The sequence below is a fragment of the Corvus cornix genome, chromosome 26, assembly GCF_000738735.6.
Source record: "Corvus cornix cornix isolate S_Up_H32 chromosome 26, ASM73873v5, whole genome shotgun sequence".
Lineage (NCBI taxonomy): Eukaryota > Metazoa > Chordata > Aves > Passeriformes > Corvidae > Corvus > Corvus cornix.
This window is the reverse complement of record NC_046354.1, coordinates 4,584,740-4,607,499: the sequence shown is the minus strand read 5'-3', so window position 1 is coordinate 4,607,499 and position 22,760 is coordinate 4,584,740. Positions and strand designations below refer to the sequence as shown.

Genomic DNA, 22,760 nt, shown 5'->3' with positions numbered 1-22,760 from the left:
ATGTGGTTCCTGGTGCTGCTCTGTGCTGCTGCTGCCCTCTGCCAGGGTGTCACCAAGTGGGTCACAGCAGCATCACTGCCAGGGCCACCTGGGCAATGGGAAAGGGGAAATGAGCAACTGGGGCTTTTAACAGCTTTGGGGAGCAGAGGGGAGGTCTGAGGCTGTGGAAAGCTGCTCCAGGGGTGCAAAGAATGAGGAGGTGCCAGGGAATGGGGGTGGTTTCTAGGGTTGTTTTGGGATTTTTGAGGAAATCCCTGACTCAGAGTTTTGGGGGAGTTTCCTGTGCTCCTGCTGCTGGATCAGAATATTGGAGGTGTCAAACACTGCTCGCTGGAGCTGCAGGCAGCAAAATCCCATCTGACTCTTCTTTTTTCCTTGTTGCTTGTGCCAGGCTGCCCTTGGAAAGGGGGAGGAAGCTGAGGGATGTCCTCAGGGAGAAGGATTTGCTGCACCAGTTCTTCCAGCATCACCACTACGACATCGGCACCAAATTCCCACACGCTTTTCCCAACGGAACCGGCGCCGCCACCGAGCCCCTGCTGAACACCCTCGACGTGAGTATGGGCTCTGATCCCCAGGGACACAGCCCTGGGATGGTTTGTGGGATGTCTGTCCCTGTGTCTGTGCTGGGCACAGATCAAACCCAAATCCTTTATCCCAAAGCCTTCAGCTCGCATCCCTCACCCCTCCCTGCCCATGCCGGTGGCCCAGGACAGAGGAATATCCCCCAGGAGCTCTGCTAGGAGCAGGGGGTCTCCATGAAGAAGGGGACCACAAAGATAACAAGCTCAGACACATGAAGTCACAACAAAATTAAATAGAAAATACAGATTTTTAACTTTTAGTAGAAATATCTGCTAAGTGCCTTAAACATTAAAAAGCTGCAGCAGAGACCTTAAGCACAGCTCTTACTGCAGCAGTGTTACCTCTTCACAGAATTCTTTACTTTAAACAAAATTTGGTTTGGTTTCATGCCTTAAAATCCATCCCTGGCCCCGCAGGTGGAATACTATGGGACCATCTCCATCGGCACCCCCCCGCAGGACTTCACCGTGGTCTTCGACACTGGCTCCTCCGACCTCTGGGTTCCCTCCGTGTCCTGCACCAGCCTGGCTTGCCGTGAGTAGGAGCCGGGTCCTGCTGCTCATCCCGGGTTTATAACGGCTCCACCAAGCCTGGAAGTTGGGGTGACATTGCCGGGGCAGAGGGGATCGCCCAGCTGGGTGCGTGGAGTGCAGTGAGCTGGAGTGATGAGGATTTGGGGTGTAGGACCTGCTCAGAGCTGCGTTCCACAGGGGACATGATTACTGCTTGGTGCCGCAGTTCCCCTGCCTGTGCAAGGGGGATGGGAATGCTGGTGGATCCCTGGCTGCTGGAGAAGGGGAAGGATGAACAGCAAATGCTCACAGCTGAGTTATCTCTGAAGGCAGGATAATAAACAGCAGTTCAGCAGGGCTCCTCTTCCCACACCTCCCTGAGGCTTGGCCTCGCCCAAAGCTTTAATTCCGTGTTTTTCCACTCATCTAGAAACCCACCGGGTGTTTGATCCCTCACAGTCCTCCACCTACAAGAGCACAGGGCTGAGTCTGTCCATCCGCTACGGCACCGGCGAGATGGAGGGGATCGTGGGCTCCGACACCGTCACCGTGAGTGTCCCCATGGCTCTGCTGGGGCAGTGGAGAACATCCCACCCCTAAAGCTGATCTGCTGTTTGCTAACCAGGTGACCCAAGCAGGACGAGCTGTCCTGCAGTGAGTTATTCTGGAGCCGTGGGGTAACACTGGGCTGGCACCTCCCAGCTGCCAACAAACCTCTCACTGTTAAAGTGAGACCTGGCCGAGGGAGCTCGGTTTGTGAGTGACCCTCACTTTACAGCTGTAAAAGCCACACCAAACTTCCACAGAGCAGAAATCTTCTACACCTTTTCCTGGACATGTGTGGAGTTTCTCCCGTGAGAGGGGACGCTGCTCCACGGTTACTCCACAGGGACGAAGTGCTCTGTGCACGTTATCGTTGTTTTGGTGGGAAATCACTTTCAGCTCCTAATCAATGCTATTCCTTTTGCCAGCTGTAGTGCAGGTACCTTGCTACAGTGCACTGTTTATGTTATGGTGTAACCTATCTGTGGTTCTTCAGTTTTATCCTGTGTAGTAATTCCCATTGAGATTTTCCATCCATTATCTTTTGTCTGTTCGCTTTCTTACTAAATAACTTGTCTTTCATGAAATGCATTTGATTTGCCATCATTAAAACTTGCGGGATGAAGTTATCGAAGAATTTAAACCCTCAGTATCTGAGGCTGAGATTGGATCCAGACTCCTCTCTCTGAGGAGGGCTTCAGAAAGCCAGGGGCTCTCTCAGCCCCTCGTGCCTCGGTGCCTGGGCTTCTTTAATAACTTTGTCTGCAGCTCCCACTCCACCTGCACCAGGGGATCCCCTGCTCTTCTGTCCCGGATCAACTCCAGTACCCAGTGCCTGCCTCAGGCCTCACGGGCCCTCCCTGTCCCCAGGTGGCCTCTCTGGTGGACACCAACCAACTCTTCGGCTTGAGCACCGCCGAGCCCGGACAGTTCTTTGTCGATGTCAAATTTGATGGGATCCTGGGCTTGGGATACCCAAATCTGGCTGCCGATGGGATCACGCCGGTCTTTGATAACCTGGTGAACCAGAGCTTACTGCGGGAGAACCTCTTTTCTGTCTACCTGTCCCGGTGAGCCTTGGGGGCCTGCGGGGCCGGGGAAGGGGGGATGCACCTCGTGCACGTTGTTCGCTGGTGGCTCTGGCTCATCTTTGTCACTGCTGCCATCAGATGTCATGTCTGTGTCACAGTGTGCAAGGGCTGGGGGCCAGAAGCCTCCCCAGAGGGGTTATGGCTCACTGGGAAAGAGTTTCCAGGCACGTGGTTCCACCACGGCTCCCTTTCTCTGGCCACGCTGCTGGGCTGGGGTGTCGCTGGTGAGGAGGGCGGGGAGGTGACACAATCAGCGCCCCACCCTTGGGGACACACGGCCCTGCACTGAACCACATGGCAAAACCTCCCCTTGTTTTTCTCTCTGCATCATCCAGTGAGGCAGCAGGGAGCGCGGTCATCTTCGGGGGCATTGATAAGTCCTATTTCACCGGCCCCATCAACTGGATCCCCGTCTCTTACCAGGGCTACTGGCAGATCTCCATGGACAGGTGACAAATCAGCTCTGCTGCTCTCTGGTCGCCTCAAACCATTGCTTCTAAAGTGACCTCGGATCCATTGCCACCAGAGGCTTCCAGTGCCGTCCACACCCCGGGGCTGAGGGATGCAGAGGGATGGGGGACAAACTCCATAGTAGTTTGTAGTACCCAAAATGAGGATGCTTTGTGCCTGGGGCACAGCCTAGTTCCTGTCCTGCGATTTAGGAGATGACTCTGGTGATGTGGAGAGCAAAATCGTGGGTCAAGACCTCCTTTGTTGGGCTTGAGTGGGTCCCAGCTGCTGGACTGTGTTCAGTGCCCATGGCTGCAATGGTGGCTGTGTTCCCAGCTGGCTCTGCAGCTCCAGAAAGGAAAAGACTCACAGGCAGCCCTTGGAGTTGTCCAGCTTTAACTCATATAAAAGAAGTTAAAACCATCCCTAAGGTCCATCTGGTTGTTTCACAGCCCCTGGTTCCTCTCTCCCCACAGCATCATTGTGAACAGCCAGGAGGTTGCGTGCGCTGGTGGCTGCCAGGCCATCATTGACACCGGCACTTCCCTCGTGGTCGGGCCACCCTCGGGCATCAGGAGCATCCAGAGTGCAGTTGGGGCCAGGCAGGGCACGTATGGAGAGGTGAGAGCTCGCCCTGCTTGCCCCGGAGGCTCCTGGCACTGCAGAGCCCAGCCAAGGCTGGGTCACCACCCTCTGCTCATGGCAACCCTGGCAGAGACCCCCTGGGACACTCCCAGCCTCTGGTTTATGTCAGTGAGACAGAGAATCACAGAATGTCCTGAGCTGGAAGGGACCCACAGGATCATCCAGTCCAACCCCTGGCCCGGCACAGGGCACCCCAACCATCCCCCCCTGTGCACCCCTGGGAGTCCAAACGCTCCTGGAGCTCTGGCAGCCCTGGGGCCGTGCCCATTCCCTGGGGAGCCTGGGCAGTGCCCATCACCCTCTGGGGGAAGAACCTTTCCCTGCTCTCCAGCCTGACCCTGCCCTGGCACAGCTCCAGCCCTTCCCTGGGTCCTGTCCCTGCTCACAGAGATTGAAGCTGTCCCTCTGCTGCCCCTTGGGAGGATGTTGAAGACCCCAGTGAGGTCTCCCCTCACTCCTCACCCTCTGAACGTGTTTCCCTCCTAAGAGCCCCTTCCCTCCCCCCTGCAGCACAGCGTGAACTGCAGTTCCATCGCTGCCATGCCCGATGTCATCTTTGTCATCGACGGGGTCCAGTACCCCGTGTCCGCCGTGGCTTACACCGAGCAGGTAAGCGGGAACCAGCTGGTCCTGGCTGCAGGAGTCTCTCTCAAGGTCCTTCTGCTCTGTCCAGTGGCTCTGGTCACCTTGGCTTCTCCCATCCTCCTGGGAGACAAGGCATGGATGGCCACGGGCCTCCAGAGCAGTGCAAGAGGAGAGACCAGTCCACATTTTCCCAATTGCCTTTTCATGCTCAAATGCAGCACGACCAAGGATCATGCATGAGCAGCTTCCAGGACACCTCTGGGGACCTCTGGATCTTAGGAGACGTCTTCATCAGGGTGTACTACAGCATCTTTGACCGGGCCAACAACCGTGTTGGGCTGGCCAAGGCTGTTTAAATCCACCACGATGCCGGCGGTGGCGAGGTTTTGTCTGCACCCGGATCACAGCCACGGCTTTTGGCACAAATAAAGTGTTGATGGTTCTGAGCTGGTGGCTGCATGTTTATTTCCCATGGAATGGCAGGAGTCAGGAAGGAGCTGATGGACACCAGCTGCTTTGTGGTGGCCAAGGACCGTTTGGTCATCGCAGTTCTGCTCAGGGCCTTTGAGAGCGGTGATCGCTGCAGGGCTGAGGGGTGGAAGTCAAGAGTGGATCTTTTATTGGGGCTGCAACAACTGAATGATTCTGTAACCCCCAAATTTCCACCCAGGGAGGCTGAACTCACCACCCCAGACACAAACCATCCCAGATCAGATCCCTACAGACCCACAACCGCGTCCCACCAGTTCCTGTCCTGGTAGATCCACATCCCTGAACACAGGGCTCGTTCCCACTTTCCCTGCATGGTGTCTGACAGCCCAAAGCCACCCCAGGGCAAGAAGTCCCTCAGGAGGATGTGGCTCAGCTGGAGATTTCCCTTGGACCACCCAAGAGAGCAGGAAAAGGCTTTCACCCAGTGCCTCCCATGGCGAGAAGCACAGAACCTGCACAGTTCTGTTTTGTGAGGGAAATCACCCCATCCATATCCAACCCCATTAAAAATGGAGGCTGCCTCTTTCCCCAGGAGCAGCTGCAGTGGAATTGCTCAGCGGGAAGCCGGGAGAGAGATCCAAGTCCCTGCTGTGTCTTCATTTCTGCGGTGCTGAGGGGCGAGGGACTGGTTGCGTTATTTATTGGTAAATGAGGCTCCATCACTGGTGGGGCCTGGAGATTCCATGCCCAGTGGGATGTGTGGGGACGAGATCCAGGCAATTGGGGCTGGAAATTAATTATTCTCTTCTGGCACTGTGTAAAAACTGAGCTGATTGTAGAGGAGGATGTGATGTGGGACGGTGGGAGTGTGGTTCACTCCCCTCAGCTCCCCGGGATCGCACATCCCTGGGTTTCCCAGCCCCAGCTGGTGGGAATCTCCTGTGCCTAAGCACAAGAGTGACCCAGCCCCAGATTTTGGGCACACGGGACTTGCCCTCAGCTCCATCGCAGGAATTTTCTCACTAAAGAAATGAGGTGGATGCAGTGGGAACCGTGACTGCGAGGGTCAGCCACCCAGGGACCAGCCCTGCACGATGGACAAGAGCTGGAGGAGCAGCCAGGGGCTGGAGCTGTGCTTTCGGTGAGCGGGGTGCGAGTGGGATGTTGCTCCTTATTCCAGGCAGGACCAACAGCCAGGGGGCAGTTCCTAAACCCTCCTCCTGCGCTGGTGCTGAGAATTCCCGGCACACGGCTTCCTCCGTGGGAATCCGGGCCAGCCCTTCCCACACCTGTGCTCACATCCCAATGAAGGAATAAACCAAGGAAAAGCTTCCAAGCGCGGGTTGGAGCGCAGGGAACGCGTCGGGACTGGCGGTGGCAGGGAAATGCCGATCCCGGAGTGCCACCTCGTGGCTGCGCTGCCACTCCCGGAATGCCCCATCCCGAAAGTGTCCAAGGCCAGGTTGGACGGGGCTTGGAGCAACCTGGGATAGTGGGAGGTGTTCCTGCCCATGGTAGGAGGTGGAACTGGATGGGCTTTGAGGTCCCTTTCAGTCCAAACCACGCTGGGATTCTCGGGAATTTCAGCTCAAAGGAGGGAGTCACTCCTACCTGCAAATCTTTCACACCTGGCCACAGGTTCTGTCTTGCTCCAAGGTTAAAACATGGCCAGGACACCTTTCTGATAAAGCAAAGGGGGTTCTTGTCTTCTTTGAGCTTTTCCTGAGGCAGTAAAAAATTTGAAGAGGGAATTCAGCCTCTGTGCTGAAGGACCTGACAGACTGGCTCATTAGGGTTTGACTTGGGAACAGGACAGTTACTGAGGGCTTTTTTTGGATTTCATGGAGCTTTGAGCTTTGGGCCTGTGTTTGGGAAGGGAAAAAGCTGCAAATGGTGCGGGAAAATGGGGTTTCTCTCAGGTTTTTGTCAAGCACCACCTGAGTGTTGACACTGGGAATTCATAGCCTGGTTTTCCTCCTCTTTCAAGCAAATTGGAAATAAATTGATGTGTCTAGAGAGGTTTAATGCCTCTGACCTCATTCCCATGGCATCAATCAGGGATCCCCCCTGGACCTGGCCTCTCACAGTGGATGGTGCAGAGTTTGTCGTCATCTCACAGAGCTGGAGATCTGTAATTATCTGTTTTCCAGAGAAGTCGTGGCTGCCCCATGCCTGGGACTGTCCAAGGCCAGGCTGGATGGGGCTTGGAGCAGCCTGGAACAGTGGGAGGTGTCCCTGCCCGTGGCAGGGGTGAGATGGGATGAGTTTTAAGGTCCCTTCCAACCCAAACCAGTCTGGGATTCCGTATTGCCCCATGTCTCAACCCTCCCACACACCATTCCCAGCTGGAATTGCGTTGCCATGGAGCAACACAAAGCCAGGAACAAAAAGCTGAGTCCAAATAAACAATATTTTCTGCATGCCAGATTTGGAAGCATTTATTCTTTTATTTGAGGATAAAGTTTACAAGTTTATAAGAATCAGGTTGTCCATCCATCCACCCATCCATCCATCCCAGCACCATTATGGTCCATGTTTGCAGGGGGAGTGGAAATGTGCTCATGGCTAATCAGGCTGAATATTTCCCAGCCCAAACCTTCTCATCAGAGTTTTTTGTGGTGATTTCCCAAGGAAAAACCACCAAAAGTGCTTCTGATTAGAGAGGCTGGGAGAGAATTTGGGGAGGGGAGCAATAAAAATACAAAAGAATGGGAAAATTCAAGTTTTCTGGAAGGAAAGGAGAAAGAAGCTGCTATGAAATAAGAATAGTGATGTGGAAGAGCAGCTGGGGAGAATTGAGGGGTGAAAAGAGAGGAGCTGGGAATGTTTGGGTGCTGTTCCCAGCTGTTCCCAGCTGTTCCCAGCTGTTTCTCCTCCAGCTGTGCCCAGCTGTGCATTCTCCAAGCGTCCCCACAGATGATGGAACTTGGACACAGCGGGAAGGAGATGAAATAGCTCTGACAGTTTCTCCTGTCCGAGATGATGGTGTGGGGGTTGCAAGAGGTGGGGAAAAGGATGGTGGAAGGATGGGAAAAAAAACAACAGGGAGAGCAGGTGATAAGTGGGATTTGTCCCAGAGGGAAAAGGAATTGCACTGGTCATGCCTCAGATCCATCTCCTGGGGTGCAAAACACCTCATTGCAGAAAGACAGTGCACAAAATCCCCTAAAACCAAAATAAAAACCCCCTCCCACCAGGACTGTGGGATTTCTGCTACAGGGAAAATCCCGAACCCACATTTTCCAACAGACCAGGAGCAATAAATCTAATCCCTGTTCCACCACTGCTTTCTGAATGAGATTGCACACCAGGGATGCTGGCACGCTGTGTAATGATCACGGGGATCCGTCAGGAGATGAGACATCCATGCAGCAGGTGTGGGATAGCAGAGCAGATGACACACTGCACGAGAAGCTGGGATTTTAATGGAGGCAGAAACATCAGAAAAAAAGAAACAAACAAGAGTCGAGTGAAACAGGGAAGTGGGAACAAAATGTTTTTGTCAGAAAACCTGCTGGCGTTGGAGAGAATGGCAAAATGAGCGGTTGCTGGCTGCTCCCATCCAAAGTGCTGCTGGAAATTTGCATTTTTAGGAAAGCAGAAGTGCCTTGTTACAGCAGGGAGCGGAGCTGTCAGGAAATGTTGGCTCTCATCGCTCTGTGCCCCCTTTGCAGCACCAGAAGTGACAGTAAAAGCTACAAGGTCACAGTGGCTCGTCCCCAGGGTTGTTTGTAGACCAGATAACGAGCGTTTGTTGCAGGAGGAGCCCCATTCCCTCTCTAAGAGCTCAGTTTTCCAGCAGAAACCCCAGCGGGCTTTGAGCCGCGGTGCCCTGGACCTCTCGTGTGGCTGTGCCACCGTGACTGGTCAGCATCCCCTAATCCCCCACCTGCTGCCTCGGGGCCATCCATGACTGCCCACCCTGCTGGGCCATCACAGTTAATTAGTCAGGCAGACCAGGGAACCCATCCAGCTGAAAATATCCCTTCTTGTTTCTTTTTGCCAGCTTATTTTTCAGTCGGAGCTGTCGCAGGTGTGGGGATTTGTGAGACCCCCAGATCTGAGGTGGTGGGTGGGGAGGAACTGTTTAAAATGGGCTAAGAAAAGCAGGGAGCTGGACCCACCTTCATTCCTGGACAGCTGGGTGTCACCGAGCCAAGCATTTCATGTCATTTTGCCCTTTTTCCTCTCCGGTAAACGGGGAAACCTCGGTATGTGGGGAATTCCACTCTGACGCCATGGACGGGGAAGAGAAATGTCAAGCAGATGAGCATCAAATAAAAAACACCAGACCGATGGGGAGGGCAGAGAGATAAGAAAGATGGTATTTATTTGAACAGCCACAGGAAATCAGAGATTGAAAAATGTCTAGAAAAAAAAAAAAAGCAGCAGCACATTTGGTTTAAAAAAAAAAAATCAGAGCATGCAGATGTTGGATACGTTTTCCAGCCAATCCCACCTGACCGTGCCCAGTCCCTCAGGGCCTCAACCATCATTTTTTGGCCTTGTCTCGAGGGTAACCCCCATTGGTCTTATTGAGTGACTCCATGCTGCCATTGCCCGTGGCCACGCTGGCCAGCAGCCGCTCCACCTCCCCGGGCAGCATCTGCTTCTCCTCGTTCTCCGTCTCCCGGTGGTAGAAATAGTTGAAGTTCGAGACGATGACGGGCACGGGCAGAGCGATGGTCAGCACCCCCGCGATGGCGCACAGAGTCCCCACGATCTTCCCGCCCAAGGTGGTGGGACACATGTCTCCGTAGCCCACGGTGGTCATGGTCACCACGGCCCACCAGAAGCCGTCGGGAATGCTGGAGAAATGCGACTGCGGCTCATCGACTTCCGCGAAGTAAACGGCGCTGGAGAAGAGGATGACGCCGATGAAGAGGAAGAAGATGAGCAAGCCCAGCTCCCGCATGCTGGCCTTGAGGGTCTGCCCCAGGATCTGCAGCCCCTTGGAGTGCCGGGAGAGCTTGAAGATGCGGAAGACCCTGACGAGGCGGATGATCCGCAGGATGGCCAAGGACATGTTCTGCTGCCCGTTGAGTTCGCTCTGCTGGATCAGCTCGGTGGTGAGCGTCACGAAGTAGGGGATGATGGACACAATGTCGATGATGTTCATGATGTTCCTGAAGAACTCGGTCTTGCTGGGGCACACGATGAACCGGACAAAGAGCTCAAAGGAGAACCAGACGATGCAGGCGGTCTCTATGACGAAGAAAGGGTCCGTGAAGGTGCTGTGGGCCAGCAAGGTGTCTGTCACATTCTTAGAAAGCTCCTCGGCAGACTTAAACTCCCTCTCCTCCCGGAACTCCGGCAGGGTCTCCATGCAGAAGATGATGATGGAGATGACAATGACCAGGACAGAGACCAAAGCTACACCTCTGGCTGCACTGGAGCTCTCGGGGTACTCGAAGAGCAGCCAGAACTGCCTGTGAAAGTCATTGGTTGGTAAGAGGGTCTCAGGATCCTTGATGAACCCTTCATCCTCCCGGAACTGGTCCATGGCTTCATCACCCAGCTCATAGAAGGTGATTTCATCAGCAAAGACGTCGATGGGGACATTGGCCGGGCGCCGTATTTTCCCCCCAGACTGGTAATAGTACAGGATCCCATCAAAACTGGGCCTGTTCCTGTCAAAGAAATATTCATTCCTCATGGAGTCAAAGTAACGCATCCTCTTTTCCGGGTCCCCAAGCAAGGTCTCGGGGAACTGGTCGAGGGTCTTGAGCCGCGTCTCAAACCTCAGCCCAGCGATGTTGATGATGACTCGTTGGTCCCCCTCATCCATGCCCACCCTCTCCCCCACCAGGTGGTCGCTGAACTCGGTGGAGAACCTGGAGAAGATGGTCTCATTGTTGGCGTTCTCGCTGTTGATGAGGATCCGCAGGTTGGACAGGAGGTTGGCACAGCTGGGGTGGCCTTTCCGCGACTGCGCAGCGGGGCTGAGGTCGTTGGAATAACAGGGATCCTCCACGATCTGATCGGCGTTGTCAAAACTGACCAGTGCCACCTCCATCTCTTTCCAACTGGCCACGTCCATCATACACTAATCAGCTCAGCAGCAGAAATCCCCGCAGCGGATGCCGGCTGCCCCCGTCTTTCCCACGCTAGGAGGATCTGCAAGGGACAGGGACACAGAGCTGAATTGTGCATGTGCTGAGCAGAGTGAAACAAACCTGAGCTCACACCGCCCTGTTTTGGTTTTTAATGGAAACTTTAATGCCACTGACCGGCAAAATGACTTCCAGCTAGTCGTTCACCTTTGCATCCTGCAAAGCATTTTGGCAGGGCTTTGTCATTGCTAAAGCTCCCAAACCCACCTCCAGAACCCAAGGATGAAAGGTCAGGCAGAAGCAGAGGATGGGGCTGAATCCAGGTGTCCCACCCTGCCTCTCCCCAGTGATCCCAGAGCAAAGGGTCCTTTCATCCTTTTCCCGGTGCGGATCCAAAGTTCAGAGCAGGATTTGGAGCTTTTAAACACGGCTGTCCCGCTTAAGAGCAGCCCTTGATCCAGGTGGGAGAGGCATTGGGTCAAACCCCAGGAGGTCCTGGGCACGTTGCAGCTGGGTCAAGCAGTGTTTGGAAACAATTCCCAAAGCAGGAACCACGCAGGAATTTGGGGAGTGCAGCCCAGCAGGAAGCAGGCCAGGAGGAGAAATGTCCACCAGCCTCGGAGAACGCCTTTGCTCTGGGAAGAGGGGTTGGAACAGAACCCCTTGTCTTGATCCAGACCTTGGGGCGGGCAGAGGATGGGGTGACATCCTCCAGAGCTCTCCCAGTCCTCCTCCATGACAGACCCAGCACATTCCCAGCCCCAGGAAGAAGCTCAGGACTGAGCACTCGGGTCACTGGAGAGCACCTTTCGGGCCACGGGGTGGATTATCTCCCAGACCAGCTCTGTGAGGCACTCAGGAACAGCCAGCATGTCCCCAGATATTCCCAGGCACACACCTCCCCACACACCACCGACACCATTCTGAACTCAGCAAAGTCAAAGAGGAGCCCAGGGACCAGACCAAGTTACAGAGCTGGGAAATTACCTGTCCTGCCTCAGGGAGAAGCACAGAGAGGAATCAGGCGTTAACAGGGAACGCTTCTGTGGAGATTCTCCCCAGAATGAACTTTCCAAGTAAATTCAGTGCCCTGATTTATTTCCCCTCCAAATGTATTTTCCAGACATGAGACACCACAGGAGGACACATGGAGCTGCTCTGCGTGACCGCCGCTCACCAAGGGCACTCCAGCTTTCTTACCCAGCCAACTTCAGTGGGAGGGAGACAAAAAACCCAAATGCCCTCAACTGCCAGGAATAGCAACACAATTTAGGCCACGGAGCAGCAGCAGTGGCACCGGGGCCGGTCCTGTGATGAGGATGGTCCCCAGTGCAGGGTTTGCTTCTCAGTGCTGGGCAGGGACCCATCCCCCCATGGCTCCCAGTGCCTCGATCTCCCTCTTTCACTGGATTAATTTGGGGCATTGGATGGATCCATCCTTGCTGACACACAGCTGGGAAGGGGGTAGGACAAGCCAAAATCCTGAATCTGTTGCAGAAATGGGTATCACCATCCCGGCTTGCTGTGAATCTTCCCTCTCCTCCCCTCAGCTTTACAGCCCCGGCAGCAGAACTTCGTACAGGACCCAGCATCCCTATCCCAGACCAGGCAAAGCCTCACTCTCTCCTCAGTGGGAGAGATTCTGGGTGTGCGGACAAATCCTACAATTTATCATAAGTTATTTACAAGACCAGGTTTCTTTGCTTAAACTAAACCCACAAAGCTTGGCTACTCTTAGAAATCCAGCCCTACAGAGCTGCTTCAGGCTGGTTTTGTGCCAAATTCCCCACTTGGGACACATAGAGGGGAGTGGTTGGGGCAAGGGACAGAACGAAGAACCCCCTGCCTGGAGGAAGCAGCAGCAGCAGCAGCACGGTTGTGTCCCCAAAGTGACCTCAGGCAAAGCTGGGGAACCCCAAGGACTCCAAACCTGAGTCCTCCAGCCCCAGCCATGCCCAGCTCGGACATGCCCAAGGTCTCCGTGAGGCTGGATTCACCCTGGGCTGGACAATTTGGTGGCTTTGTGAGAAGCTGGTGCTGGCAGGATGATTTGAGGCATCGGAGCAGCAATCCAGAGCTGAGGATAACCCTGGTTTCAGGAGCATCAGGAGGCCTGCGAAGGGATACTGCAACAAACGTGGCCCGAATAAAGCTCTTTTGAGTCTTTCAAGGGAAAAACAAACCCTGAAGGAAAGAAGAAAAGCAGCCCACCTCATTCCCTTCTTGCATTCTTGTTTGTTCTTAATATGAATCCCAAGCTGATTTTTAAATCAGAATAAAATAAAGTTTGAATCAGAGTTTAGTGTTCACTGGCAGGGTGAGCTGACCTGACCCACCACACCTCCAGCCTGGGGGAGAACCCAGAGGGGTCCCCATGTCTGGGAACGTCTCTTGGCAGTGGAACAGAGTGGAGCAGCTAAAGCTGACCATGAAATTCCCAGAATCCCAGAGTAGGCTGAGCTGGAAGGGACCCACAAGGGGAAATTGCATCCCGAGGCAGCACGGTGAGGTGATCTCGGTGTTTTGAGCGTTAGGGACGCTCGGCTCTTGGCACTGCTCCCTGGGCAGGAAGGCTCCCCAGCCCCAGCTTGGAGCGACATCTGATTTGGGATGTGCTGAAAGCTGCCTTTGCTCCAGAGCCTCTGCAAACATCGAGGTGAGCCCCCCCAGCACCGTCCCTGCTGGGGAAACTGAGGCACAGAAGGGGCAATTTAGATGTCTTGGGCAGGGCTGGGAGTGGAAAGTCGGGCTCATTCTCCCCCCTGGGACATGGAAAGGAGCTTTTTAGCTCCATTTCAAGCCCTTGGAACAGCTTCCCATGGGATGCAGGGCTCTGAGGTTCCTTTCCTTGCCTCAAACCCCCAGAACACGCCGATGTCTGTCTGTCCCTGTCACTGGAGGGAGGTGTCCCGCCTGTCCCCAAGCCCCCGAACCACCTTATCTGTCTCATTTTTAATTAAGACCAAAACTAACAGGGCGTCCCGAAGCCACAAAACATCCTCCCTAAGCTTTGCACCGCGCTCCAGGCTCCAGCCGAGGCTTGAACTAGAAAGTTGCCTCGTTTTTTCCTCCTAAATCACCCAACATCTGCTTCTCGGAATCTGATTAACTAATATCCTTCAGCGGAAATCCCTGCCTGTGGAAAATCATAATAATAATAAAAAAAACCACACGAGGGAGAGCGACGGTGAAAGAGAAAGGTCATTTTGAGGGAGAGTTTGTGTTTTACCCAGCACATCCCAGGGAATCGGGGCTGTGGTTTCCACCAGGCTCTCTGCATCCAGTGAAACCTTCCCACCTGCAATCCCCTACTCTGCCCACTCCTTCCACCACCCTCACGCTCCTGCAGCGAACAATATCCATTTCCGAGGTTTTTCCAGATTATTGGAGGCATTGAGCCTCTTCTCCCCCCTCCTCTCCTCTCCTCTCCCCATCATCCCTGAACGGGATGAGAAAGGAGCAGATTCTTCCCGCTGCCCGCCCACGCCAGCGCCTGCAAGGACTCACCTGGACAGGGCATGGAAGCGCCAAGGCTCTCTGCATCTGGGAAGAGAGTTATTAAACACGCATAGGGATGTGTAGGGAAAGCAGAGATGAAAGAAAAGTCCAGCCGTACCCTCGAAAGGTGCCTTTGGGATAACGCAGGCAATGTCATTTAAAAGGCTGCTCTCTCTTTGGTTCACCGGGGAATTGGCAGCCCCGCGCTCCGGGGCCGGGCTTTGGCAGGCGCGGCCCTGGGATCCGGCACCGTGCGGAGCCCCGGCCCCGCCATCCCCCGGCGAGCCCTGGAGTCAGCCGGGGGTCCATGGGGACAGGGGCTGGTGCCGTGCTGGGGACACCCTCTCCCCACGCCCCCTCGCCCGGGGAGGGGGACCCGGCCACCCACCTCCTGCCCCCAGCCGCCGGCGGGCGAGACGGGGGAGGACGTGCCCTTCTGGCGGATGCCACCTTTAATCCCCGGTAATGCTCCGGATGGTCCAGCGGGGACAAGTCTTGTCCGTGACGTGGCGAGGTCTGAGCTGGTCCCCGGGAGGGAGGCCGAGAGGGGGGACAGGGACCCACACACCGCTGGCACCGGGAGAGAGATTTACAGCAGGCGAAAGGGCTCTTTTCAGTAAGAATATAAAATAATGGCATTGAGAAGAGGAGGGGAGGGGAAAGCCCAAGGGTTGGAGCATCCCCCGCTGCCCACCTACCTCTCGCCTGTGGCCGTGGGGACAGCGGGCGCCTTTCCAGGAGGGGACGGCCACAGTGCCACCACCACCACGTGGGACATCTCCGTCCCCGCCCCGGGGTGACTGGGACCAGTTGCGGCAGCGGGTACAGCTGGCACAGCCCAGCAAAGGGCATCGGTGGGGGACGAGGGACAGGAGGGACGTGGCCCTTCCTCAGGCCTGGATGCAGCTGGATGCTGGCTCAGACCCCAGCGCCACTGGGCTTGTCACCTCCAGGAATTAATTAATTAATTAATTAATAAGCTCCCTGGGTGGACAGGACCGGGCAGGTTGGCATGAGGCGTTAAAATAACCGGGGTTTTTGTTTTCTTTCCCCGTTTTTCCCTTCTTTCCATCCCGGAGCTTGCCATGCTCACGGCCATCTCGCCTTGGGTGCTCCTGAGTGGTTTCGTCCCTGTTGGCCTCACCCAGGGCTGGATCCCACCTCTCCCTTCACCCAGGTTACCTTCCCACCCTCCTCCTCCTCCTCCATCTCCTCCTCGCCCTCTCAGGCAATGGGGGAAGGCAGAGGAGGGGGTGGCACATTTCTACCCGCAGGCTTCAGCCTGAATTCCTGAATTCCTCCACGGTGACGCTCCTTTGCTCTTGAGGGACCCGGTCACCTCGATTTCCCCCCCTCCAGCATCCTTTTCTGTCCTCGGAGCTATTTCTCCTCTCATGACGTTAATGAGCACATTAAACCTCCCTGTCCCGGAGGAGAGCCCGGCTTGGAGCCAGCTTGGAGCATCTTACAGACGTCTCCAGCCCTCTGTGATGGAAAGGGGACAGGAGATTATCCAGACCTTTGATCAGGTCCTTCAGGGAAGCTTTATCGTTTTACACACCATTTCTCTACCCCTGTAGATTACAGTCCTTAAATTTACCCTCATCCCACTGAGGGCATCTATGAACAAAAAGGAGTTAATTTTACATTCCTGGCACCTAAATTCGGCTTGTGTTCATCTCCCCTCCAAACCCAGCTCTGGAAGGGCTTTGAGCACAGGGTGATGAGATCTGTTGGCAAAATCTGACCTCTTTTGGTGTTTATTTTCCCCAAAATCTACCTGGAACTAACCAGGGTCACTTCCTGCACCCGGGCAAAGAGCAGCTGTGGCTGAGGGAAATGCGGAGCATGAAAAGCACCCAGAGGAGCCGAAGATCTGGCTTGTGCTGGGGCTGAGGAGCTTTAGCAAAAAACCCCTTGATAATGGGGATATCTCCGGAGTGACAGCGCTGCTGTGGTCCGGAGGAGACGGGAACGGGGGGAGATGCCCGGAGTAACATCACTGCCTCCAAGAAACGGGGCGGTTACACAACTCCCTCATCTCTGGGGAGTTCGGCTGCACCCCGGACACCCTCGGGAAAGTTCTGCCTTTGTTCCCAGCCAAGGTGACCTTAAACACCCTCTTGGCTTTAAGGATTTCAATCCCCGCTCCAGCCAGGCTGCCCCAGGCACTCCTCCGGCGCTTCTTTCCCTCTAACCCTCTGCTCCTGGAATCACCTGCTCTGCTGGGATTTATCCCGCAGACAAATTTGGCCCCCCGAGGGTGTCCTGCATCCGGGATGGACCAGAATCCAGCAAGTCCTGGTACAGGATCGCTGCTCAGCAGCTCTGCACGCACAGCTCTGACAGCAGAGGGGAGATAAAACACCCTCGAGCCTGTCCTAAAACAGAGAGGGATTAGCTGGCAAAGGAGGAATATTTGGCAGCAGGTGCCTGAATTTTTGTTTGCACAGGGAGCTTAATTTTCCCTGCGGGAATGGTGCAGGAGACAGAGCAGCTCATCCCAGCCGCTTCCCTCTGCTCTGACGCGGGATGAGCCGGAGCAGGGAACAAGGGGGAGGCTGGAGGGGTCCTGCAGGTCCCGTCCCGCAGCGGAACGAGGCAGGGACTCTTTCTTTGCTTCTCCTGAATTCTCTGAGCCCACAGAGACTCCTGTGAAATCCGTGTGGGCCGGGCTCTGCCGTGCACCGGCTCCGGTCCGCGGAGCAGCTCGGGGCAGTAATGAGTCCCCGCTAATTGTCCTCTCCTTGCCGCACTAATTACCTGGGGTTCAGTAATTCCAGCCCCGCGGCTCTGGGATGGAGCTCAGGTGGCTCCGCGGCGTCTCCACCAAGGGAATTTTTCTTATTTCTCGCCCCAGCTAATTGAAGTGCCCCTCAATTAGCAACAGTCCCCCAGCATCAGGAGAGCTGGATTTTGGGAGGGGTGCAATTTGTAAAACCACGACCCAGACCCTTCAACGCCCTCGATTAGGGCTGGGTTATTAATATTCGAGCTCTGATTCGGGCACGGAGGGTCCTCGGAGGCTTAGTGAGGTGCCCTGGGCATCTGGCACTGATGGAGCGGGGCAGGAATCATCTCGGGAAGGAAAACACGGAGCTTCTGGGTTTGCTGCTGGGGGAGACCCTGTGAAAATTTGTGGCTGGTCCTCCTCCTTAGGAGAGGTGTTTGCGAATTGAACTGTTTAGATTCCAAGCGAATGTGTGCAGCTGTGAGGGAATCAGCAGGAGGGGAGATGCTGGCAGTTTGTGAATGATAAAAATATAGGAAAGAGTAATTCAGATCTTCCAGGGGATGATGGCATCTGGCAAGAGCTGCCTCTGCTTTGGAGTCCTCACTGTGGGAATAGCAGAGGAATGGAAAAGGGGCCAAAACACACTGAAATAATGGTGTGGCTCAGAGCAATCCCAGGGTTTCTTCAGCCCCAGGAGAGCCCAGGGCTCAGGAGCAGCCAGACCTGAAACCTCTTTGCTTTTAAAAGCAGAGGTTAAAGTTTGTCTGCGGCAAGGGGGGGAAGGGGGGGACAGGATGAGCCTCAACATTTAAACACACAAATTGTCTTTAAACTGCAAGAGAGTAGGTTTAGATCAGGTATTTGGGACTAAATGTTCCCTAGGAGGGTGGGCAGGCCCTGGCACAGGGTGCCCAGAGCAGCCGTGGCTGCCCCTGGATCCCTGGAGGTGTCCAAGGCCAGGTTGGACGGGGCCTGGAGCAGCCTGGGACAGTGGGAGGCGTCCCTGCCAATGTCAGGGGTGGGGCAGGATGGGCTTTAACATCCTTCCCAACCCATCCTGGGAATCCATGAAATTGCACCAGGAAACAAATTATGAGCCTAAGCCAGCAGCCACCAGCTCCTACAGGCTACTTCCCTCTCCGTGCCTCAGTTTCCCCAGGGCTGTGGATGTGCCATAGAGCCAAGCAGGAGCTCTTCAGGAAAAGAGGCACATGAGGAAGATCCCCAGCTGGATTCCCAGTGCTGGGATGGAGTGTCCATCACTGCTGACCCCACGGCAGGCAGAGACCTGTGCCCAGCCTGACCCCTACAGCCCTCCCCACTTTTCATACCTCCTTCTGATTTTTCCACCCATATTTTTTAATATTTAAAAAATCAGATTATTAGAGAGCTCGGCACATAGAGTCCACGCCACGAGACAGATGAAACCTTTCTTAGACCCAGCCATGGAGTCCAAAATTAATCAGCTATGGATTAACCGGGTCAGGACGTAACTTAATAACCAGCGAGGGCGAGTTCCTGCTCGGAGGGAGCCGGCGAGGTCCCGCTCCGAGTGTGCCGTGAAAGCGGCCACAGCCCAGCGCAGGCAGCAGGAAAAGCCAGGTGGGATGAAATCAGCCCTGCGGTGGTGCCGGTTGCTCCACCGAGGGACAGGGACAGCCTGGGACCGGGCCAGGCTTGGCTGCAGCTGAGCCCTCCTCATCTTCCCTGCACTCCGAGCCGGGGTTTAGCCTGATTCAGGAAAAGATTTAAATGGATTTTTGGCTGTGAGGTGCTGCGGTGGCTTCTTGGGGATGCTGAGTGAGCTCTTCGGGGGCCGGGTCTGGTCCCCGCTGGGATTCACGGAGCAGTCGCTGCTGCAAAGTGTTGGACACACTTTGGGGAGCGGCTGCTGAATGGACACACGGACACAAAGCGCTCGGAAAGTGCTTTGATCAGCCTGGAGCGGCAGAGGTGTAAAAAACGGGGTGCGTGGAGTGACCTCTTCCCTCCGGAGCATCCCGGCTCCGCCCGGGCGCCTGGCTGGGGCCGGGGCAGGCAGCCATCCCCCCACTGCCACCGTCCTGCTTACTGCCCTGTAACACGATAAAGAACGCGATCCCAAATCGATGGGAAACTTTCCCGGTCCGTCCCAAAGTGCTGGGATAGAGGCAGAGCGGCCCCCCTCCACCCCCAACCCAGCACCCAGAGCTCGGTGCTGTCACCTCAGTCTGCTCCTAGGGATGAACGAATGACTTTGTCCCCCTCAGAATCTGCACTGGCAGCAAACCCTGGAGGAGGTCAGCGGCCGGAGGCAAAACCGGAGAGGAGGTATAAATGGAAAGCAATAGGAAGCCGCTAATCGGGTCAGACGGATCCTGCATTGATCCCAATTTCTGCAACAGCAGCACTAAAAGCAGCCTGTGGCAGGTTTGGGGTCCCGGTGTAGCTCCAGGCTTGTGGCTTCGCGTGCTGAGCCAGAGGCACTGCAGAGGTCAGGGCGGCCCCCAGCCCAGCCCAGCAACCCACACTCCCACGGCGCCCGGGAGAGGACAGGGGAATTCGGACCCGCAATAAGTAATTAAGACTTAAAGTGATTGAGATGACGCCAGTGGGACCCTCTGACTCCTGGCAACCCCGGGGTTCCCCGCAGCACTCCCCAGGTGCTCAGGAACGCTTCGCCCTCCCCGTTTCTCCAAGGACAAACTAAACTTCCCCCCTGGTCACCACCACCCAAAAAATACCCACCAAAAACCAGAAAAGCAGCCCCCGACTGCCCCAAACCCACCCACCAACCTCTCCTCTCCTCTGCCCCCAAACTGCCCCCGGCCACGACAGCGGCTGAGCCCAAGAGGGGAGTAACAAACCCGGCTTTAGCATCGTCCTCATCCTCCTCCGGCGTGCGCGGTGCCCGTGCTCCCATCGCCGCCTCCTCGGCTGCGCCGGCCGGGGCTGCCCGGCGGAGCTGCCCCTCCGCCTGTGGCGGGCAGCGCTGGGATGCCCCAGCCTCTCCTGCGGAAAGGCGATGCCGATACCCACGTGAGCCCGGTGGGACTCCTTGCCCTCATTCTCCTTGTGCCTGAAATGGGTTTTTGCTCCCTCGCTTGTCCCGCCCGGCAGCAGCAGCAGCGGCATCCAGGACTCCAACCCACCTCTTTCATGTCTACAGAAGTGTCTGAGGCCTTTGCTTTCCGAGTGAGGGTGAGGAAGGAGCTGCGTGGAGCAGAGGGAGAGGAGGTGATGCCCAGATGTGGCCCAGATGTGACCCCTCCGACCAGAGCTGCTCACTGGGATGCTCTGCCACACGCAGCCAGGACAGGTTTCACAGGGAGCTGGTTCTTCTGCATCCACGGAGAGAAAAGCTGGAAAAACAGGAGCCTCCAGTGCTCCCAGTGCCAGCACGGACACACCGAGCACCAGCCAGGTGGAGGCATCCAGGGCCCCTCCGGCCCTTTGTCCAGGCACTTCCTCACCTGGGCCTGGTTTTTCTCCGGCGCACAGGAAAATCCTCTGTTCCCGGGAGCCTGGGATTGACATCGCAAGAGCTCCCAAACTGCTGAAGCTTCGGGAGCAGGAACTGCCTCCCCGGGGCTTTTACCGTGCTGTTCTCCTATGGCCAAGGGGAGCTGCTCCTGCAGGAGCCCCTGCGGGGGTGTCACACCTCGATGGACAGCTCTGGGTCCTGGCTGTGCCTTCACTCAGCCCGGAGCAGCCCCCGGCAGGTGCTGGGCAGAGCTCTGGATGCGGCCACAACCCCTCCGTTGTTCCAGTGATCCATCGGGACTGTGAGCATGACCCACCACCCCCACTTCAGGCAGCCCAGCTGCTGTTCCAACCCTCTGCTTGTTTTTCCAGCAGGATTTAATGAAACCACAACAATTTCCCTTTCCATGTGTTCCCCCAGCGAGCTCCACCTTCCTTCCCTGCCCCAAACTTCCAAGCTGCCCAAAAATTCCCAAGCAAAGGCAAAAACACCACTCTGCAAAGGGATTGGACGCACAGGAACGGGGGAGCACCAGCTGGGGCATTTCCTGACTGACCTCCAAAAGTCATCTGCATCCTGAATCCTCCTGCCAGCATCTTGGGAAGCGGAGCTTTTCCCTCAAGCTTTATTTCAGCCCGTGTAATTGGGGCAGGTTTGCATGCTGTGAACCGGGATAGGAAAATATTGAGATCAGCCTGCACTGAACCCTTCCAGAGGCATCCCGGCAGGGGCGTGTGATGCCATGAAGATTTTTGCCTTTTCTTTTATACCCCTGTTATACCTTTTTACAACTTCTGTACTCTCAGTGCTTTTTCCCTACATTCTTAGACTTGTTTGTCAAGCTGAGAGACTCAACATTTTAGAAGCTTCGTAGCTAGGGATCAGTGTGCCCCAGACCCCAAGGTCCTCTCCAGAACACATTCTGTAAACCAAGATAGAACCATCCAGGGGAAGGCTCCTTGGGGAGGGGGGCTCACTTGAGCCTCTCATTGGGGAATCTTTGATAGATCTGCTAATTAGTAAAATCTATAATGTTATACCCAATGTTGGGAGGGGAGGGGGACAGAGACACAGAGACAGACTCGGCGGGGTGCATCTCGATGCATATGACCTGGACGTGTGCACCTAATGATCCTTAAAATAAATACCAAGGTAAAATCCCTTTTCCCCTTCTAACCGTGTATGCCTCTTGATTTTACGACCAGGAAAAGGCATCAGTGTGCAGAGGTGGGGTCTCCCAGGGTGCTGCTCCAGAGAAAACCCAAGGAAATTAAAGGAATCCTGGAAAATCAGGTCTGGAAAATCCACACTCCCCCCCCCCCCCCCCCAGCTGTGGAAAAAATAGACCACCAAAAAAAAAAAAGAAGCAAAAAGCTGCCCGTGGGTCCCTCTTCTGCTGGCAGCCCCAGGCTCCTCATGCCAGGCTGGAGCTGATTTTGCCTCGGAGCAGTTTCTCAATCTCCTCCTGTAACCTTTACAAACAGAAACAGCCCAGGGACTCGCAGCTGCCCCAGGATGGGACGCCCCGGTCCCCACTCCACACCCAGGACAGAGCCACAGTTTTCCCAGCTGCATTCCAGAAGCAGAATTCTATCTTGGGATGCAATGGGAAATCAGTCACAAGGCACAGACATGGAACCTTGGCTATAAAAGCCGCGTTTTTAAGCCATTTTGGGGTTGGGGAGATGCAAAGGGAACAGCTCAACCTGGGAACCCCAACCCTGTGTCTCTGGGAATCAGCAAGACAACCATTATTTCCCCATTAAAAATTTGGCTTTGTTTGGTTGAGGCTTTGTTTGGCTGGAATTTCTGCACTGTCTGGAGACTGTCTCCTGCTGAGGCCGTGAAACTCATCACACATCAAACACGGATCAGTCCTTACCGGGTAATCCCGGGGTGGTGCTCAACTGGACCTGACCCCAACACTGACCAAGAAAAGCCTCTGATCGCTCTGAGCTCTGCCACCCATCCCTCACCCCGGTGACTGGTTTTCCATGGACTTTCCCATCGGTATTTGGAGGATGGAAGCGTTGGTAGAGCAAGCAGTGAGCGCTAAGCCAGCACCAGGACTGGCTCCTGCACTGCCCCACAGGACCAGGGAACACAACCTAAACCAGACTCTCAGAAAATCACGTTATTCTTCACCACTAAATGCAAACTGTACCAAAT

General features: G+C 55.3%; 2 protein-coding genes across 3 annotated transcripts; one reads left to right on the top strand and one right to left on the bottom strand.

Moving 5' to 3' along the window:
* LOC104692428 (embryonic pepsinogen-like) lies at positions 1-4,767 on the top strand. Its single transcript, XM_010404472.3, has 9 exons — positions 1-56; positions 392-554; positions 1,002-1,119; positions 1,528-1,646; positions 2,511-2,710; positions 3,067-3,180; positions 3,658-3,802; positions 4,337-4,435; positions 4,630-4,767. The coding sequence occupies exons 1-9, from the start codon at positions 1-3 to the stop codon at positions 4,765-4,767; spliced, it is 1,152 nt and encodes a 383-aa protein (XP_010402774.2).
* Positions 4,768-9,141: 4,374 nt separating this feature from the next.
* KCNA10 (potassium voltage-gated channel subfamily A member 10) lies at positions 9,142-20,197 on the bottom strand. Of its 2 annotated transcripts, none has more exons than XM_010404471.4 (2): positions 19,975-20,197; positions 9,142-10,960 (listed from the first exon to the last, which is right to left on the bottom strand). In XM_010404471.4, exon 2 carries the CDS (start codon positions 10,884-10,886, stop codon positions 9,336-9,338), a length of 1,551 nt encoding a protein of 516 aa, XP_010402773.1. In that variant the 5' UTR covers positions 10,887-10,960; positions 19,975-20,197; the 3' UTR covers positions 9,142-9,335. The 2 variants fall into 2 exon arrangements, with proteins under 2 accessions (XP_010402773.1, XP_039421447.1); XM_039565513.1 differs by lacking the exon at positions 19,975-20,197 and adding an exon at positions 14,404-15,013.
* Positions 20,198-22,760: the final 2,563 nt, after the last annotated feature.

Bases quoted from the DNA above. Each gene is read 5' to 3' on its own strand.
- KCNA10 (XM_010404471.4), bottom strand. From the start codon at position 10,886: ATGATGGACGTGGCCAGTTGGAAAGAGATGGAGGTGGCACTGGTCAGT.
- LOC104692428 (XM_010404472.3), top strand. From the start codon at position 1: ATGTGGTTCCTGGTGCTGCTCTGTGCTGCTGCTGCCCTCTGCCAGGGT. The intron at 1,647-2,510 runs GTGAGTGTCCCC...CCCTGTCCCCAG, and splicing joins TGGGCTCCGACACCGTCACC to GTGGCCTCTCTGGTGGACAC. The intron at 3,181-3,657 runs GTGACAAATCAG...CTCTCCCCACAG, and splicing joins TGGCAGATCTCCATGGACAG to CATCATTGTGAACAGCCAGG.